The sequence below is a fragment of the Scyliorhinus canicula genome, chromosome 2, assembly GCF_902713615.1.
Source record: "Scyliorhinus canicula chromosome 2, sScyCan1.1, whole genome shotgun sequence".
NCBI lineage: Eukaryota > Metazoa > Chordata > Chondrichthyes > Carcharhiniformes > Scyliorhinidae > Scyliorhinus > Scyliorhinus canicula.
In genome coordinates, this window is record NC_052147.1 from 22,943,053 (window position 1) to 22,964,380 (window position 21,328).

Here is a 21,328-nt window from a genome sequence, read left to right on the forward strand (position 1 = left end):
CATTGACAAGCGGCAGGAGTATACAATCCCGCTGTCAGCGAAGGGCGCGCCGCCGAGAAACACGCAGCTGGGGACCGGAGAATCCAGCCCATGGTCTCACCAGTGTGCTATACATCTGAGGCATAACCTCCCTACTTTTATATTCAAATCCCCTCACAAAATAAAAACATTTTATTAGCTTTCCTAATTACTTGCTGTCCTTGCACACCAGCCTTTTGTGATTGATGCACTACTTTACCAAGATCCCTCTAAATCACAGAGCTCTGAAATCTCTCACTATTTGGATAATATGCTTTTATATTCTTCCTGTCAACATGGACAATTTCACATTTGCCCACATTATACTCCATTTGCCAGATCATTGCCCACTCATTTAATCCATCTATGTCCCTTTATAGCCTCCTTATGTCCTCTTCATAACCTACTTTCACACCTATCCTTATCAGCAAATTTAGCAAATTTGTCAGTCCCTTCATCTAAATCATTTATATGAATGGTAAAATGCTGAGGCCCCATTGCTGATTCCTGTGGCACACCATGTTTTACATCCTGTCAATCAGGAAAATACACATTTATAGCTACCCTCTATTTCGTGTGAGCCAGCCAGTCTTTTGTCCATGCCAATATGTTACCTCTTACACCATGAGCTTTTATTTTCCACAATAATTGTTTGATGTGGTATCTTATTAAACGCCTTCTAGAAATCTAAATACATCACATCCACCGACTCCCCATCACGCACAGCATATGCAACACCTTCAAAGAACTCCAGAAAATTGGTTAAACATGATTTCCCTTTCACAAAACCATGTTGACTCTGCATGATTGTCTTGAATTTGTCTTGAATTTTTCAAAGTGCCCTGCCATAGAATCTTTAATAATCCAGGCCAACGTTTTCCCTACGACTGATGTTAAAGCCTGTTGCTTCCTGCTTTCTGTTTCCATCGCCTGTTGAATAACAGTTGCTATTTTCCAATCTAATGGCATCTTCCTCAAATCCAGGGAATTTTGGAAAACTAAAGCCAGCATATCTTACTAGCCACATCTTTTAAGACCCTTGGATGAAATCAGGACCCAGAGATTTGTCAGCGTCCAGCTCCAACAATTTGCTACGTGCCAGTTTGGTGATTGTAATTTGAGTTCCTCCCTCCTTTACAATTCCTGATTTACAGATATTTCTCGGATGTTACTTATATCGTCCAAAGTGAAGACTAATGCAAAATGACTGTTCAATTCAAGTGCCATCTATTTATTTTCCATGATTAATTCCCCAGACTCACTTCCTCTAGGGCCAACTTTGTTAACTCTTTTCTCATTTGAATAACTATAGAATCTCTTCCAATTTGTTTTTAATTTCTAGCTATTTTTTTTCATACTCCCTCCTTCTTAATCTTTTTGTCATTCTTTGCTGTTCTTTATTATGTTCAGTCTTCTGACCTGTTACTTGTCTGTGTGCAATTATATGCTTTTGATACCTTCTTTAACATTTTGTAACATTTAGAGTACCCAATTCATTTATTTCCAATTAAGGGGCAATTTTAGCGTGGCCAATCCACCTACCCTGCACATCTTTGGATTGTGGGGGAGAAACCCACGCAATTCTTTAACATTTTTAATTAACCACAGATGGTGGGTCCTCCCCTGAGAATTTTTCTTTCTCGTTGGAATGTATCTATTCTGTGTATTCTGAAATATCCCTTTAAAGGCGTGATCTCATGCTGACGGGATCTCCCAGTCCCACTGAAGCACACCCCCGCTGCAGGTTTCTTGGCCGCATGGGGTGGATTCAATGGGAAATCCCATTGACAGCTGTGGGACCAGAAGACCCTGCCACTGGCCAATAGCAGGCTACCTCTCACCACTGAGAAACACACTAAAGGGTGGCCAGAGAATCTCACCTTAAATGTCCGCCACTGCATGTCTATTGACCTATCACTGAACCACATTGACTAATTCACTTTAGCTAGCTCTGCTTTCATTCCCAGATAATTGTTCTTATTTATGTTTAAAATACTAGTCTTGGACCCACTTTTCTCGCCTCAAACTGAATGTAAAATTCAATCATGTTATGATCGCTGCTCCCCAGGAGAACCTTCACTATGAGGTTATCAATTAATCCGATCTCATTGTACAATATCAGGCCTGGAGCAGCCTGCTGTCTGGTTGGCTCCAGAATGTACTGTTCTAAGAAACTATCCCAAAATCACTCTATGAATTCTCATCTAGACCACTTTTCCCATCAGATTTTTCCTATCTACATGTATTTTTAAAAAAATTTAAAGTACCCAATTAATTTTTTTCCAATTAAGGGGCAATTTAGCGTGGCCAATCCACCTACCCTGAACATCTTTGGACTATAGGGGTGAGACCCATGCTGACATGGAGAGAGGCAGCAGCGCTAACCAGTGCACCACCATGCACCCTTCCTGTCCATATATAGATTAAAATCCAACATGAAGGGGCAGCACAGCGGCGCTGTGGTTAGCACTGCTGCCTCACGCCGCCGAGGTCCCAGGTTTGATCCCGGCTCTGGGTCACTGTCCGTGTGGAGTTTGCACATTCTCCCCTTTTGCGAGGGATTCTTCACCCCCACAACGCAAAGATGTGCAGGGTAGGTGGATTGGCCACACTTAATTGGAAAAAATTCCCACATGATTATCACCGTACCTTTCTGATAAACTCCCATTATCTGCTCTATTATGCTCTGCCCTACCATGTAGTTACAATTAGGGCATACGGGTAAACATTCTATCAACTGAACCAGAATTGACGCTTTGCCAAAATGTATTTAATCAATATTGTAATCTACTCAATAACTTCCGGTACGTGATTTGTGGCAGAGTTAATTACAGAATTCAAGCAATGACTATGTGGTTTCCTCAACTGCCAAACACCCCTCTGCCTAACAGCTAGAGAAAACTCTTTGCACTCTTTTGATTGACAGTTGTGAGCTTCATATAAGATTTCCTTGCAGAGAGAGACTGTGGCCTATGTGATTTACATTTCAATGGGGAGCGTCCCAAGGTTACCAATTGCCTGATTCTTCTACTTTTCTTTAGGCTTGATGAGTATGTGATAACATTTGCTTGCTTTTTTGTTACCTGTAAAGCAGGTAATCTGTGCTACTCAACTCAGTTACAGTAGAGGCTTTGGAAGAAAGCTCAAAATCGTCAAGAAGTTTTACAGAAGGTTTATTGAGCAACACAACTTAAATAACTGCATGGGCTCTTACTTTAAGAACTGTACTAGTAGACAGGTTACAACTTTTCTATGCTCTACAACTAGGCCTGACTACACAGGCAGCCCTGAGCTAAATTTCTGCCCCTGTTCTCCTCACAGTCAAATCAGCCAAAGAGATCAGAGGGCTGCTTGCGTCCCACTTTTATACACGGCAGTGCTGCCACCTAGTGGTCTTTCCATAACCCATCAGCCCCTTCTGTACGTACCCATCTAAAGATCACTACACTTGCCACTGCCTGGCATGTTGGCTGCAAGCACACAAGATGATTTGGACAATCATCCCTCACTTTTGAACTGTTACGTATGGATTCCGTCATTTTATTTGTGTTGCCAAGAGCTTTTAATGCGGCAAAGTAGACAAGCAGCAACCGTCTGTAACTGGAGTCACAAACAACACGGCTAATGTTTTAAATTTGTTTTTTCATTAATATGATGCTTGTTTAAATGCCTTAGGGAAGTAAAGTTTCAAATGTTCATCACACATTGGCTGTCCTACCGTGTTTGCTCTCTGCAAAGTTGTATTACGTGCTGTGTTTGTACCAAAAGCCCTCAAGGGAAGCTGACAATTTAAAAAATACTAATAGATCAGTGGTCCTCAAACTAGGGTCCATGGACACTTTCCGGGAGTCCATACAATGATGTGAAAGGCACCTGTTGCTGCAGTGGGGTGGGTTGGCCATGTGCTGTCCGGCTGTCCCAGCTAACTGGTGGTGCCCTGCAGGCAGACATTTTGCACACCATGCAGCGTGTCAGTGAAATCTCAGCACAGACGGGCTGGTATACTGCAGAGGGTGGTGGGAAAACTCTGCAACACTCAGCACGTTGTGACATTATCATGAATGTAAAGGTTAGTGTAATGTCTAAATCAACAACTAGAGGGAGCTAGATGTACAACTATATAAGGCATCGATGCTAAGCCTTGTGGGTGAGAGGTTGAGGAGAAAGCTGGTGGACAGACTGAAGGAAACAGTGTGAATGAGAGCAGATCATAGTTAAGGTAATAGTGTAGAGATTAGTTGTAGATTATATGTTTATTGTCAATTATGTAAGAGTAAGTGATGAATCCAATTAAGTAGTGTTAATAAATGTATAGCTTTGTTCAAGTTAAAAGCTATTTGTGGCCAAGCATCGTTAAATTAGTAACACAAACAACACCACACACATGTTCAGTGAGTAAGTGAGCGCTGGAGGGGTTGCCCGTGAAACCCCCATCAGGAGACACTGATTCTAATCCCGTTCCAGGAAGAGCAGGGACGTGCCATGCAGTTAAGTATTTAACAGGAATATTACTGAACCTGCTGGGTTACCTTGCCGCAGAAGGGAAGACATTTTTTTTAACACCATCAAACACTTTGGGTGCGATTTACCGGCTGCGTCCTGCCAGAATCGGGGTGGGATGTGGCCGGTAGATCCCAGGAGAGGACTTCCCCAGGATTCCTAATGACTGTTGTGCCTCATGAGATTTGGTTAGATCTTGAGAGATGTCACAATCTGGGTCTTGCCCACAACGGATTTAGAAACCTACTTAGCCATGCTGACGCCAGATCGAGGAAATCCCATCGGCCGCCGTTCAGTACTGATCCCCACAAAACGGGACCAGGCGGAACGATAATTGGGGGTTCTCCCAGGTGATCAGAGGCCCCCAGGTGGATGGCCTCTGGGCAGGGTGGCACCCTGGCACTGCTGGTGCCAATCGAGTACCTTGGCATTGCCAGCCAGTCACTCTGGCAGTGCCACCTTGGCACCCTGGGAGTGCCACCTGGGTGCCAATCCGACACTGCCAGGATGCCCGGGTGATACTGCCAGGCACTTATCGGAGCTCCTCGGAGCAGGAAATGACGCTAAGTCCAGCCTCGGGGGTGTTCCCCGCTGGGTTACAAAAACAAGACAGAGTGCCGCTAGATAGCGAGGTCGTAGAGCCAAGAATCTCACCCAGAATTAACTTTGTTTTATTTTGGCTAGATCACGCAATAACCTTTCACAAACTTTCTGATGCCAGTTAAGTCCCTTTAACAGGACACAAATGAAATGTACCTGTGCAAGGAATTTATCGTGTTTTTTGTTAGAGGTGAAAATATTCACACGTAGGCCTGTTTGAATAAGTAAAGAAGCAGTTTATTATTTCAGATCTGGGAGAAAGATTTGGAGACTACGCAGTCTCGCAATCCTCTTTCTCACTTGAGCTAAGGTTCGCATTGGGTTAATATACAGATTCAAGGGGTGGAATTAGTTGTATTCTCATTTACATACAATCAATCAACTATATTCGCGTCACAATTCATTACATGCTGTCAATCAATTTTATTAGCATCCCAGTTATCATATATTTGGTTAAAGTGGGTGCTATCTTACCGACCCCTAACTTCATGCACAAGTCACTCAAGACTAACGTAAGGATATGTCCTGTCTGCAGTTGTGGACCTTGAGTTTATTCAGGATACATTGCATTCCTTGTTCTGTGAAACTGTTATCAGCGGTTGTTAAAATACCCGCTATACATACCCACACCTGGTTCTCATGAGGTAGTTTGCACAGTTTGTAACTTATTGTTCAGGAATGTGGCTAGTTCAGCCATTTTGTGTCTTTAGTATTGCTATAATAGCTAACAGCCATTTTGTGTCCTTTCTGATATTAACAAGCATTGTGTATACACTATCTATTTCTACAAATTGCCTCTTCTAAACAGGCATCTAAGCCAATGAGTACCTTTTGTCTCAGCAGAACTATTCAAAAGTAATATAGGAGCAAAAATGTAGTTAATGAGCCACCTCTAATTTATATCATAGTCCAGTATCAGAAAATGTCCCCCAACAACGCAATAACCTTTCACAAACTTTCTGATGCCAATGAAGTCCCTTTAACAGGACACAGATGAAATGTACCTGTGCAAGGAATTTATCGTGTAATTTAGACTGTGGGAGAGGGTGTGGTTGGTAATTACAAGTCCACTTGGAAAGGAGTCCTTCAATCAAAAATATATGGGAGCCCACTGTTAAAACCCACATGAGACCTACAGCGTTGGAGCATTCAGTCTCCCCGTGAGGCTCGCCAAATACAAGCTCCTCTGTGAAGGGGGCGGGGAGCCCTAGACCACTCATGATTAAATTCTGTATTGATTTGGCCAGGCATGGAACTGAGGGCGCAGGGATCTGATGTATATTGTAAATAGAATTGTTTTACAATAAACTAAGTTTTCTCTTTACTAACTCGGTTCGGACCTCGTTTGTGGTCTACAAAATCCATCCATAATAACAGTCAGAAAGGAGGCCACTGGTGGATTTGGCAGTTTCAGTGCTGTGGGTAGGACTGATTCTGGGTTAAATATGAGCTGCTTGATGGCCGAAAGAGTACTCTGCCCAGGTCCACACCCCGGCCCACGCCACCCTATTCCTGTAACCCCGTAACCTAACCTGTAAATCCTTGGACACGAGGGTGAAATTTAGCATGGCCAATCCACCTAACCTGACATCCAAAGATGTGTAGGTTAGGTGGATTGGCCATGATAAAATTGCCCCTTACTCTCCAGGGAAGGGCAGGTTTTGCGAGGTGGGGATAAGGCAGGGCGGGAGGCCGAGGTTCGGTGCTCTTTCAGAGTATTGGCACAGGCATGATGGGCCAAATGGCCTTCTTCTGCACGGGAGAAGTTCAATAACCTGCACATCTTTGTGACTGTGAGGGGAAACTGGAGCACCTGGAGGAGACACATGCAGACACGGGGAGAACGTGCAAACTCCACACAGTCACCCAAGGCCGAAATTGAACCCAGTCCCGGATGCTGTGAGGCAGCAGTGATAACCACTGTTCCAACTTGTCTGCCTGTATTCAAGCCTACCTCAATCATTTGCAGCAGACATTCAAGGAACAGCTGATGTCCTCACCCAATTTCTCACTTGTTGGTTGCCCATTTTTCAGCCTAGAAATGACAGGACACAAAATTGCTCCGATAAAGCAAATGAATGCCAATATTTAACGCATTGGTACCTCAGGCCACCTGAACTACAAACAGGTCTGCAAAATTTGGAAGGTCATTTGTTCTTTAGATCTTTCTTTTCAGTTCAAGGAAACATTCGGCGGGATTCTCTGACTCCCCGCCGGGTCGGAGAATCGCCGGGGGCACGGTGTGAATTCCGCCCCCGCCGGCTACCGAATTCTCCGGCGCCGGAGATTTGGCGGGGGCGGGAATCGCGGCACACCGGTCGACGGGCTCCCCCCGGCGATTCTCCAGCCCGCGATGGGCCGAAGTCCCGTCCATTCTATGCCGGCATAAATTGGAGTTGGTCCCTTACCGGCGGGACTTGGCAGCGCGGGCGGCCTCGGGGGTCCTTGGGGAGGCACGGGGCGATCTGGCCCCGGGGGGTGCCCCCATGGTGGCCTGGCCCGCGATCGGGGCCCACTGATCTGCTGGTGGGCCTGTGCCATGGGGGCACTCTATACCTACGTGCCGGCCGTGTAAGCCTCCGCGATGGCCGGCGCGAAGGTGAACAACCCACGCGCATGCGCGGGGATGATGTCAGCAGCCGCTTACGCTCCCGCGCATGCGCGGCCCCGCGCCAGCCGGCGGGGCGCAAACCACTCCGGCGCCGGCCTTGCTCCTGATGGTGCGGAGGATTCCGCACCTTGGGGCGGCCCGACGCTGGAGTGGTTCCCGCCACTCCACTGAGCTGTTTCTGCCCGCCCCGCCGATTCCCGGAGAATCCGGCCCTGAGTACAGATAAAAATCGCACCGTCATCGTTATAGAGATAAGTAATGCATCATAAATAAATATTTATATTCCATTCAAATGATTTATAATGTTTTTCTACCCAAATAAAAAACACATATTGACAAAAGGAATCTTTTATCTTTAGCACCGACTTGCTCCGAGAGATATAATTACGAAACATTTAGACATATGGTAAAACAGTACCATGAGCAATCTCAAAGCTACACTGCAGTGCAGTATAACACTGAAAGATTATGATACATGCAATCATCTGAAAATTAAAATCCATCTTGTGCATCAAGTTCTTCTGTGTATCACTACATCTGCTAAACCTCCACTTGGGATATGATAGATAAACATTATAATGATGCTTGAATATTCAAAGCAAAATCCTTTGCTTTCACACTTCGCACTAATTTAAGTCTTGGATCAAATATCATTGTTACATTCTGTCAAGACTGTGAAACTGCAGAAATGATATGAAATGCTTACAAAGGACATTGGTGTTATGGTGAGAATCTTTGGGTTGTTGGTTTCTGCTCTCTTCAGAATGTTGGGGTGCAAATCTCCTTCTCCTGCCGTTTGTAAACGTCCACTAGTGCAGTGTTATTGGACAATCCCTTTTCATATTTATTATTGATTTTCTCCAACAATTTTTCCCCTGGTCTTTCCTTCTCCATGGTGGTTTCCTACATACGTACAGGTGCCAGGAAACCCTTAAATGGCTTGTCCTAGTGTCCACTATTCATAACTGAGCCCAGACACTGGCTGTAATCTTCAGTTCTGGAGCCTAAGTGGTGGGTGCGGAAGTGGGAGTTATTTCCACTTGGGGGAGTGCAATGGGACGGTTGGCCGCACGCAATCTTGGGCTGAACAGCTCATTACATATATATCTACGGAGTGCTCAAAGAATCTCGCGGCAGGGACGGGCAGGTATTCGCTGCCCCCACTATTACCTTGTGGGGCTCGCAGGTCCAGGTGCCATATTTAAAGGGCACCCAGACAGCCATTTGCTCACTGAAAGCCAAGGAGCTCTGGAATCTGCTGATACCAAGATATTGCAGACCAGACAACGCATGGCCCCATAGTTTAGCAAAGCCTCCCTTGAGATTCTTCTTCAGGCCATCCAGGATAGATGAGGGTGGGGTGGGGGAGGGTTGCTCATCCGCAGCTCTGGCAGCAGAAAGCCCTCCCATCTGACTAAGGCCACTTCTGAGGATAATGTCTCAGAAGCCTCAGAGGATGCACAATTACAGCGTAAGCCTGCACCCTTCATGGCCAGAGATACACTCACCTCAGTGGGTGCACATTCGAAATCAGGCTCGGGGTCATAATCACTGACAGGCCCACAACTGGCGGAAAAAGTGACAGCCAAGGTCTCTGTCATCAGGTCCTTGATCAACCCCATGCAGATGATGAGCCTCTGAACTTGGCCACGGCGAAGCAGAGACAGGCAGGGGAACATTAGGCCGAGGTGCCAGAGGTCATGTCCAGACTGAAAGATAGGCTGAAAGAGTCCATCCTCGTTCGGTCTGCTGTTGTGGCTCAGGCATGCAAGAGCTTGGCTGGCTTTATTAAAGGGTGGTGGAAACCTTGGAGACCCAGGTCCGGCAGAACACACTGTGGCGGCCGGATATGCGCTTGGACCTGCACTGCAGCGGTCTAGCCAAGGGTAGGGTGAAGCCATGGCTCGGCAAGGGAGGGCAGGGCATCTTGCACAAGGTGCCCATTCTCCTCAAAGAGTCAGGACGTTGCCCTTGGGCACCCATAGAGAGAAGGAGCGCCAGCCAGACACCTTGGGGCTTCATCCAAGGAGACTCAAATGGTGCACTGCAGATCCACCTCTCTTTGACAGTGACTTTATTGGCTCCAGCAAGTCAGGCCGGGGAGGATGCTCCTGCACCTGAGCAGCAGACACTTTGCAGGCCATGGCCCTCAAGGCCTTGAGTCATCAAAGTCATCACAGTTAACAGTGTACATTGGTTATACACAGCCCCCACCTCAGCTGTGGATATCAGGGCTGCACCTAGATGTAGTAATAGGAAAATAAAAACAAAGAAGTATTGAAGGCACACGGGTGGCATTGATGGACATGCGTTGTATATACTTTTGCCATTTGTAATTATATGTTCATTTGCACAGTTTGGAAGCTTCCTGGATTAATTTTGCTGCTAGTTGCTTCAATGGTCACAGGCATTTAAATGTGGAACTTGGGCTCCCATCAGAGTTGATAGTGAACTCCTGAAGATTCAGTTCTCACATTATCAACACAGTGATTACTCAAGAATCCCACATGTCCATGATTAAACACTGGCTATCATTAATTTATTTATTTATTTATGTTTTTTTTTAATAACTTTTAGAGTACCCAATTATTATTATTATTGTTTTCCAATTAAGGGGCAATTTAACGTGGCCAATCCACCTCCCCTGCACATCTTTGGGTTGTGGGAGTGAAACCCACGCAGACACGGGGCGAATGTGCAAACTCCACACGGACAGTGACCCAGGGCCATAGTCCCAGTGCTAACCCCGCGCCACATGCTGCCCTGGCCATCATTTATTTGTTTTTTTTTAATAAATGTTTTTTATTTGTTTTTTGATAAAGTATACTTACAGTTAAGCACACAGAATAAAATATTTACACATAGAAGAGAAGAACACTAAAGAAAAAATACACTGGTAGGATATTGTGCACTAGCTCAACAACAGCAACTCTGTACAGTTAACAATATTCTTTTTAACACATACTTAGGCACCTGTTTGAGGGAGGGGGGGTGGGAACTGGGGAGGTACATATACATTTGGGTGCCGGAGAAACAATTACATTAGTTATGTGCAATACAGAGGGAGCAATACAAGAATGGATCTGGTGTTGGTGTTGTTACTTGCTTCTCCCGGACGGTTTTCGCTGCCGTTGTCGTCTCGCGTTCACCTCCGCTTTGGCCATTCGTCCCATCTTTCGCCCATATTTTCCTTGCTCTCTGTTCCTGTGTTTGCCAAGTTTGTTATCGTTCCCCGTGCTCTCCTTCCGGCTATCATTCCCTTCCCCCCCCCCCCCCCCCACTCTGGTTCCCCTCTATCCCTCTATTGTTCCCTGTCTCCTCCCTCTTCCCCCCCTCCCCCCACCTTCTGACCCCTTCTGCCCTCCCCTTCTCCTGTGGTTTGCCTTTCTTTTCTCTCAGATTTAGCTGTTCCCCTCCCTGGTCTATCCCTCCCTCTCACACCTTGGCTACTTTCCCCTGATTCTTGGCTACCTGGCTCTTCTTCTGCTTGTTCCCGGAACAATTGAGTGAATGGCTCCCACGTTCTGTGGAAGCCGCCGTCTGACCCTTGGATGGTGAACTTGATTTTCTCCATTTGGAGAGATTCTGAGAGGTCGGACAGCCAGTCTGCAACTTTGGGTATTGCTGCTGACCGCCAACCGAACATGATTCGATGGCGGGCGATCAGGGAGGCAAAGGCAAGGGCGTCCGCCCTCCTCCCCAGGAATAGATCTAGCTGGTCTGATACCCCAAAGAGCGCCACTTTCAGGCATGGCTCCACCCTCATCCCCACCACTTTGGACATTGCCTCAAAGAAGGTTGTCCAGTACCCTGCAAGTCTGGGGCAAGACCAGAACATGTGGTAGTGGTTGGCCAGGCCTCCATGGCACCATTCACATCTATCCTCCACCTCCGGGAAGAACCTACTCTTTCGGGTTCTTGTTAAGTGGGCTCTGGCCATCATTTATGTGTGCGGCCTGGGCACACATCATGCAATCCATTATTTGCAACTCGCCCTGTTCTCAGATCTGAAAATGATGCCTGCTCAGACTGTTGAGTTTTGCATCTCCTGCTGCTGTTACCGTGATGTAAGTTGTGGGTGTATGTCACCAATACTCAAGGGGAGCTAAACATGCTGTGTGCATGGCAAGGAACACTGTAGATGCAGGTTCAGTGCTGAGTGTTATTCTCTACAGTATCTGTAGAAAATCAGAGGCTGTTCTACATGTCTGGAGGAGGCTGTGGTGGGCACATACAATCATTAATAGCCTTCCTTGGTGATTGTCATTTCGAGCTAACATGCAACTGAAGGCAACAAGTATAGAGGCAGCAGGCAAGTTAGCCTTGACTGCAAGATGGATGGAGTGTGGAATTAAAGTGAAAACACAAACATAGGAATTAGGAGCACAAGTAGGTCCCTCGACCCCTCAAACCTGCTCCACCATTCAGTAAGATCATGGCTGATCTGACTGTAACTTTAACCTTTACAATCCTGCTATGCCCGATAACCTTCCACTCCCTTATTAATCAAGAATCTAGCTAACTCTGCCTTAAAAATTCTGCTTCCACTGCCGTTTGAGGAAGCGAGTTCCAGAAACTCATGATCCTCTGAGAGAATAAAATTTCTCCTCACCTCTGACTTAAATGAGTGACCCCTTATCTTTAAACAGTGGCCCCTACTTCTAGATTATCCGACAAGAGGAAACATCCTCTCGACAGCCACGCTGTCAATACCCCTCAGGATCTTAAAGGTTTTCATCAAGTCGCCTCTTACTCTTCTAAGTTCTAATAGATACAAACCTAACCTCTCCAACCATTCTTCAGAAGGCAATCCACTCATTCCTAATATTAGCCGAGTAAAATTTCTCTGAACTGCTTCGAAAGCATTTTCATCTTTGCTGAAATAAGGAGACCAACACTGTCCACAATACTCCAGACATGGTCTCACCAATGATGTTTACAACTGAAGCATTACCTTCCTATTTTTGTAGTCAATTCCCCTCACAATAACTTATAACATTCCATTAGCTTTCCTAATTACTTGCTTTACCTCTATTCAGTCGTTTGTGATTCAAGTACTAAGGTACCCAGATCACTCTGCACCTCAGAGCTTTGCTATCTCTCAAAATTTAAATAGTAAGGTTTTTAAACATTCTTCTGACCGAAATGGACAATTTCACATTTGCCCACATTATACTCAATTTGTCAATTTTTTGCCCACTCGCTTAACCTATCTATGACCCCTTGTTACCTACTTACGTCCCCTTCACAATTTAGAACCATCATAGAATTTACAGTGCAGAAGGAGGCCATTTGGCCCATCGGGTGTGCACTGGCCCTTGGAAAGCGCACCATATGCCTCCACCCTATCCCTGTAACCCAGTAACCCCACCTAGCCTTTTGGAAATTAAGGGGCAATTTAGCATGGCCCTAACTTGCACATCTTTGGACTGCGGGCAGAAACCGGAGCACCCGGAGGAAATCCATGCAGACATGGGGAGAACGTGCAGATTCCGCACAGGTAGTCACCCAAGGCCGGAATTGAACCTGGGACCCTGGAGCTGTGAGGCAGCAGTACGAACCACTATGCCACTGTGCCTCCCCTATTTCATACTTTCAAACCCATCTTTGGGTTGTCAGAAAACTTAGCAATTGTACCTTAAGTGCAAGTAATTTATATAACTTGTAAAAAGTTGTCCCTCCTGATCCCTGTGGCACACCACACATCGCATCCTTCCAACCAGAGAAAGACCCACTCTGCAGGGCCTGTGCAGGAAAGGTGTGTACCTTGCCTGGGGCGTCCACAATGATGGATCACAGTCTCGCACAAATAGCAAGCCCATCAAGGACTGGTACTTGTAGGAGTCTCTGCAATTGGACAGTCTGGAATGTTTGCTACTCAACAACCCATGGTACAGGTGAGGCATTTTCAGTGAGTGGACACCAAAGTAACATCAAAGGCTTTCAGCATAGTCATGGAATGAGGCCCTTTGGCGCATCACATCTGGGCTGACCATCAAGCACCAACTATTCTAATCCCCTTTTCCAACACTTGGTGCGTGGCCTTGTCTGCCATGGCATTTCAAATGTTAATCTAAATACTTCTTAAAAGTTGTGAGGGTTCTACTCTTTCAGGCAGTGAGTTCCTGATTCCAACCACCCTCTGGATGAAAAGGTTTTTCCTCACATCTCCTCTAAAACTCCTGCCCATTACCTTAAATCTATGCCCTCTGGCTATTGACCACTCCACTAAGTGGAAAATGACCATGCTGTCCATCCATTCTATGTCCCTCATAATTTTAAACACCTCAATCAACTCCCCCCTCAGCCTTCTCTGCTCCAGGAGAAACAACCCCAGCCTATCCAGTCTCTCTTGATAGCTGAAACGATCCAGCCCAGGCAACATCCTGGTGAATCTCCTCTGCACCCTCTCCAGTGAAATCGCGTACTTTCTAAAGTGCGGTGACCAGAATTGCACACAATATTCCAGCTGGGCCCTAACCATCATTTTATACAGCTCCAGCATAACCTCCCTGATCTTATCTTCGATGATTGGCTAATGAAGGCAGGAATCCCATTTGCCTTCTTAAACACCTTATCAACGTGCACTCTGTCTTCAGAGATCTACATGCACACCAAGGTCCCTTTGATCCGTTGTACTTCATAGGGTCCAACCATTCATTGTGTATTCCCTTGCCTTGTTATTCCTCCCAAAATGCATTACCTCATACTTTTTATGGTGACATTTCATTTGCCACTCTTCTGCCCATCTAACCAGCCCGTCTATATCATCCTGTAATCGAAGGCCTTGCTCCTCACTATTTACCACACCACCAATTTGTTTGCATTCTGTCAACTTACTTATCATACCTCCTACATTCACATCCAGATCACTAATATACACTACAAATAAGAAGGGTCCCGATAACAATCCCTGCAGACCACCACTAGACACAGGCTTCCAGTCACAAAAACAACATTCAACATTCACCCTCTGCCTCCTACCACGCAGCCAGTTTTAGATCCAGTTTGCCAAATTGCCCTGGATCCCATGGCCCTTACCTTCTTCATCAGCCTTCCATGTGGGACCTTGATAAAAGCCCGACTAAAGTCCACATAGACTGCATCAACGGCACTACCCTCATCTACACAGCTAGTCACCTTCTCAAAAAATTCAATCAAATTTGTAAGACTGGGCTGGGATTCCAAGGCTTTGTGATAAAATCGTGCTTGGCGGGGTGGGGGTGGGGGGGGGGGGGGGGGGGGGGGGCTGGAGAATGGTTGGCGCTGCGCCGGTTGGGGGCCATTGAATGAGGTCCCTGCAGCAATTATCCGCCGGCAGCTGGCCGAGTTCCCGCCAGTGTGGCTCTCTCACTTGGAGTGGCGGCTGCCGCGTCCGCCCTGGTGGGGGGGGCGGGGGGGAAGCGTCACCCGGGGGGGTGGAGGGGGGGGGGGGGGGGGGGGGAGGTCCCCTCCAGGACATCCAGGGTTGCGAGTAGGGGCCACTGATCGGCGGGCGCATGCGATCTGGGGAGGGGGCCTATATTGTTGGGGCTGGCTTGCTGTGTGGGTCCGCCATGTTGCGCTGGGCCGCCGCCCCAGGCGGCCGGCGCGCGCATGCACGGACCCGCGGCCGGAAATGCAGTGCCCCATATCGGCAGCCGGAGCTGCGCGGTGCACTCCGGCGCACTGTTGGCCCACTTCAAGGAAGTAAATCGCTGGGCCAAGGGGCCCGTTGACGCTGGAGTGAAATGCTCCGGTGTTTATGCGTGCGGCAACACTTAGCCGTCGTTTCAACGCGGGGCCGTAGCCTGCCTGCAACACGGCGGACCCACACAGCAAGCCGTCACAATAATATAGACCCCCCCCCCCCCCCCCCCCCCCCCCCGCAGATCGCGCGCGCCTTTCGACTGGTGGCCGCCCTGGAGGACCCCCTCCTCCGGTGACGGATCCCCCCGCCCCCACCAGGGCGGCTGCAGCAGCCGCCATTCCGAGAGCCCGCCGGGTGGAACCGGGAGAGACCCACGCCAGCGGGAACCCGGCCAGCTCGGCGGAAAATCGATGCTGGGGCCTCTTTCAATGGCCCCGACCGGCACCACGTCACCTGCACACGAGCGACTGGCGGTCTCCGGTCTGCGGAGAATCGGGGGAAGGCATCGGACCCAATCGTGGGTCTGACGCCCCATTCTCCGCCTTCCCCACCGAGCGCGATTTCAGTGCGGAGGCTCGGAGAATCCCGACCACTCTGTCTCTCAGAATTATTTCCAGTTAGACTGACTGGCCTGTAATTTCCTGGTTTGCCCCGACCTCCCTTCTTGAATAATGGCACCACATTAGCTATCCTCCAGAATTCTGGCACCTCGCCTGTGGCCAGAGAAGATTTGAAGTTTTTTCTCAGGGCAGCTACAATCTCCTCACTTGTCTGCCGCAGCAACCTGGGATACATCTCCGTCAGCTGATGCCAGGATTGGGAAATGCGATCGGGCGGCGAATCGGTTTTGACGCCAAAATCGTGGTGAAATCACACCAAATCGCAATTCTCCATCGCCTCATAGCAGCGTCAATACATTCCACACTGCACATACAGTAAATACTGTTGGCATTTCATTAGCGGGCCTGACCCAATATTCTCCGGGGCCTCCATGATTCTCCGCCTCCACTGAGGCAAATTCCCGACAGCAAGGTTCACATGTGCTTTTAAAATGTGAGAAACAGAAGGCCTTTTTCAAAGCGCTGGACAAACTCATCATGGCGTTCGTATGGGGGGGTAAAAATGCTAGGATCCCAAAGAAGGTCTTACAAAAAACAAAAACCAGGGGAGGGTTAGCCCTCCCGAATCTACAATTCTACCACTGGGCAGCAACAGCCGAGCGAGTAAGGGGATGGATCCAGGAGCCAGAAGCTGAGTGGGTGCGTGCGGAGGAGGCCTCCTGCATGGGAACCTCCCTCCGGGCCCTCGCCACGGCAGCACTCCCATCCCCACCCAAAAAACACTCCAGCAGCCCAGTGGTGACAGCCACCCTCCAATCCTGGAACCAACTGCGGCAGCAACTTGGCCTGACCAAAATGTCGAACAGGGCTCCCATCTGCAACAACCATAGGTTCAAACCAGCACTGACCGACGCCACCTTCAAAAGGTGGAGGCAGGACGGGGGGACACTGACAGTCAGGGACCTATACACGGACGACAGGATCGCAACACTGGACGAACTGACAGAGAAATTTCAGCTAGCTGGGGGGAACGAGCTACGGTACCTGCAGCTCAAAAACTTCCTACGAAAGGAGACAAGGACGTACCCACAACCGCCACGACAGACACTACTGGAAGACCTACTGGACGCAAGTATCCTAGAGAAAGGGAACTGTAGTGACATGTATGACCGACTGGTAGATAGGGACGACACCGTACTGGACGCAACAAGGAGGAAATGGGAGGACGACCTGGGGATGGAGATCGGGTGGGGACTCTGGAGCGAAGCACTGCATAGGGTCAACTCCACCTCCACGTGCGCAAGGCTCAGCCTGACGCAACTAAAAGTGGTACATAGAGCCCACTTAACAAGAACCCGTATGAGTAGGTTCTTCCCGGAGGTGGAAGACAGATGTGAACGGTGCCAAAGAGGCCCGGCCAACCACGCCCACATGTTCTGGTCCTGCCCCAGACTCGTGGAGTACTGGACAGCCTTCTTCGAGGTAATGTCCAATGTGGTGGGAGTGAGGGTGGAGCCATGCCCGATAGTGGCGGTCTTCGGGGTTTCAGAACAGCCAGATCTATTCCTGGGGAGGAGGGCGGATGCCCTTGCCTTTGCCTCCCTGATCGCCCGCCGTAGAATCCTGTTTGGCTGGCGGTCAGCAGCACCGCCCAGAGCTGCGGACTGGCTGTCCGACCTCTCGGAATCTCTCCAAATGGAGAAAATCAAATTTGCCATCCGAGGGTCGGACGACGGCTTCCACAGAACGTGGGAGCCATTCATGCAACTGTTCCGGGACCTATTTGTGGCCAATGTACAAGAGGAAGAATAGTCGGGGGAAGGTAGCGGGAGGGGGGGGGGGGGCTACAGGTTCGTTACGGGGGTTCGATGGCTAGCTAAGGCCCAAAACCAAGCTAAATAAACATGTTGAGGGGGGGGGGGGGCGCAGTTACTACTACGAAGATGCTTACCTGTAAATATGTATGTTAATTTTTGCGTGTTTGTTTTTGTTTGTTTTTTTTTTCTCTCTCCTAACAATTTGTAATTTGTTCAATATAAAATACGAAAACTGAATAAAAACATTTATAAAAAAAAAAAAAAAATGTGAGAAACAGGCGCCGGGGTTGATGAGGGAGAGAGAGGAGGTAGGATACGGAAAGATGCGACTGTGGGCTGCCGATCCTGACACTGCCGGGGGAACGGCCGTGGGGCCGGGGTGACTCCCCCCAAAGGACTGAGGCGGTGTCCAGGCATGGACCACCATTGCTGTGACCTGCAAGGCAACATACGTGCCCTATCCCTTATCACTAAACTATGCCTTGTACCTGTGCCAACTTAACTGGGTGCATAACATCTTGTTGTGCACCCCACTGACCACCCACCTTGCCCCCTGGTTCTGCAGAGTACCACCGGCCCCACAGAGCCCCATTCCTCCAGCTCACCACCCCCGCACCCCACCCTCCGCCATAGCAACCCCCCCCGCCAACTGGCTGCCACCCGCCGGCGGGACATCATGCGGCCCACTCAAGGGCAATGCCCACAGTAGCTCCGGAGGAACAGGAAGCAGCCGCTAAGGATAGGGAGCCGGCCGCCTAACTGGTTGAGGAGGAGATGCAAAGGACATGCCGCATGTACCGGCAGAGCCTGTCATTCGAGGACCTGCAGGATCAGGGATGCCATTGAAGACTCCAGCTGAGCAGGGTGACAGTGCAAGAGGAGGACACCCGCTCCCGGTGGCCATCAAGGTTATGGTCATCCTGAACCTTTACACCACGTGGTCCTTCCAGGCACTGAGTGGGGAGCTGTCCGGGGTCTCACAGGTGCACCCAAATGCCCAGTTCAGCTGGTGTATGAGCATCAGATGCACATCATGCATGTCTGCGCCCGATACCCGGGCAGTGTGCATGACACCTTCATCCTGGCACACTCGACGGTCCCTGGTCCGTTCGAGGCACACACCCGGCTGGGGGTTTGCTCAGTGATGACAGGGGTTATCTGCTGCAGTTGTGGCTGATGATGGCCACAGACCAATGCTGAGACCTGCTACAATGAAGCCCATGCAGCGACGAGGAGCATGGTTCAGCAGTACTTCAGCCTCCTGAAGATGTGGTTGAGGTGCCTGAACCACTCTGGAGGGGCACTCCATTCTGACGTTGGGAGGGTCGCCCGCATCGTGTTGGCCTCCTGCACCATCCACAACATCACGCAGCAGAGGGACGATGTGCTGGAAGAGGAGGTCGAACACCAGTCCTCATCCAACACGAAGGATACGAGTGGTGCGAGGACGGGCAGGACATGGGGCCCAGGCAGGCACGGGAGGCCGCACAATCTGTGCACCCGGGCCAACGCGCACGGGACTCTGATCGCATCCACGTTCACTGACCGGCGTGGGGACTGGCCTGGCCAGGGTGACCTCATCCCACCCCCACACACTCGACCCATCCTCCCCAGCCGACCACAGCCCCACCTGCAACCTGCTTTGTGATACATACCTGCTGCACCACGGATATGTGCAGCAACAGAGGGCCTGTCCATCGAATGAAGGATGTTGACAACCCGCTCCGCAATGAGCCCTGGTTCTCACCATCGTATGACAACATCTGACTCCTGCCCACGGGAGGACTTTTCACCATCCACATGGGTTATCCTTGCATGCGATTTGGCCATTCCATCACACGGTCCCATCAAATCCCAGGGGTGGCAGGGGTGGTGACGGGGCGGTGGGGGGAATTGGGTGTGGGTGGGACACCGGAGCGGTGAGCGCTGGTTGAACTGCGGTCCCTGAATCAAGCCCACCCACAACGTCTGCCAATTCCCTCCCCCCCACCCCATCCATGCCCTCTCTGCGGCCAGCCCAGATCACCCCACCCCTCACACCCTTCTTAAAGAGCACCGAGGCAGGTTGTAACATTGTGCACAGGTGTTTGATGTGAAAACATATATACAGGTACGTGCCCTAGCCCCTATCACTAAACTATGCCCTGTACCCGTGCTAACTTAACTGGTGTCTAACTTTCTGGCCTTACGGGCCCAAACGCTATGCCTAGGTGGATCCCCAGATGGTACAAAAGGAGTGGTGCGATTCCCGCCCTGCAACCTGGGTCCCTTTTGCGGGCGTCCTCTGGGGTGACCAGGCCTGGATGGACCCACCAGCTGCACGGGTGTCCCACGTGGCATGGTGCTGCCCACCAGATGCGCCAGGGACAGGAGGGGGGGAGTTTGTGGTGCTGCGGTGTTCCGGAAGCTCCCCTGCAGGAATCAGTGGCATGGGCCCCATCACCTCCTCCTCCCTCGGGATGCCCGATGGTGTTAGTGGAGCTAACCCCTGAGGCTCCCCTGCCATCTGTCGCTGCGAGTCCTGGAGGCGCACTGCTATCTCGACCAGGGTGTGGATTCTCACGGCCGTGGATCACAAGGAATGGACCACCTCCGCCTGGAACTGCGCCACATCACCCATTGACTGTGCCACCACTGTCTGGGTCTGTGCCACATCAGTCAATGACTGAGCCATCTCCCTCTGGGACTGGGCAATCATGCCAACGCTCTCAGCCATGGCCCGCTGTGACTGGGCCATGCTCAGGAGCACTGCTGCAATGTTTAGGTGGCTCTGGCAGATGGCTACTTGTGAGAGGGCAACCATGTCATGGGCCTCGACCACCGCCTGCACAGATTGCTCCAGGCTTTGAACAAGCCGAAACCCTCACCTACAAGGCCTCCGCCGTGGACGCGACCCATGCGGTGTTGGCCTGGGTGACCTGCATGGCTGGCACCACCTCCTGTTCCTGCACACGGTTGGACTCCTCCACCAGTGCCTGCAGGAGATGCTGGATGCTCTCTGACAACCGCTCATGTAGTCCCTGGCTCTGCAACTGCATCTCCACAATCGATGGAACTGTCCGTTGCAGAAGCCCGAAACCCGTCCAGACAGCAGCTAGACCCTGGGGATGGCCTGCCTTCTGACCGTCCACCCCTCGGGACTTCAGATATGGCGAATGATGGCGACTTGATGGGTCGAATGGCCTCCTTCTGCACTGTAAATCCTATGATAATTCTATGACCCCCGTTTTGATGCGGCACACAGCAGACAAAGATAATCCGGAATATTCTCTGTGATGACTATTGAAGTGCTTCACCTGAGCAGTCCAAACATCTGAATTTTATCTTTAGCATGCCTGTCACCTGTTCAGTCATGATCTTCTGTGTCCCTTGTCCCCAACTGATTGTCAAAGTACTTCAGAAGCTTGTGGTACCTGGAAGTGGGCCAGACTGTAGGTGCCATGAGGTCTCCTGAGGAAGTGAGCACAGATTTGTCTTGTTGGATTGCATAGCTGGGCATTCAAAGAGTGAACCTTTCCTATTGATGAATGTTGCTGGCTGTTCTCAGGGAGCTCTCAAAGCCTCATCTGCGCAATTAGTAGCCCCTTGCACT

The 21,328-nt window shown here is 49.6% G+C and overlaps 1 protein-coding gene across 1 annotated transcript in view; it reads left to right on the forward strand.

The window, feature by feature from the left end:
- Window positions 1-21,328, forward strand: part of si:dkey-288a3.2 (protein phosphatase 1 regulatory subunit 37) — a 300,610-nt gene that overhangs the window by 4,781 nt on the left and 274,501 nt on the right. The window contains exon 3 of the mRNA XM_038821518.1: window positions 3,825-3,831. Within this exon, the coding sequence (XP_038677446.1) occupies window positions 3,825-3,831 (7 nt within the window). The remainder of the gene's footprint in view (window positions 1-3,824; window positions 3,832-21,328) is intronic.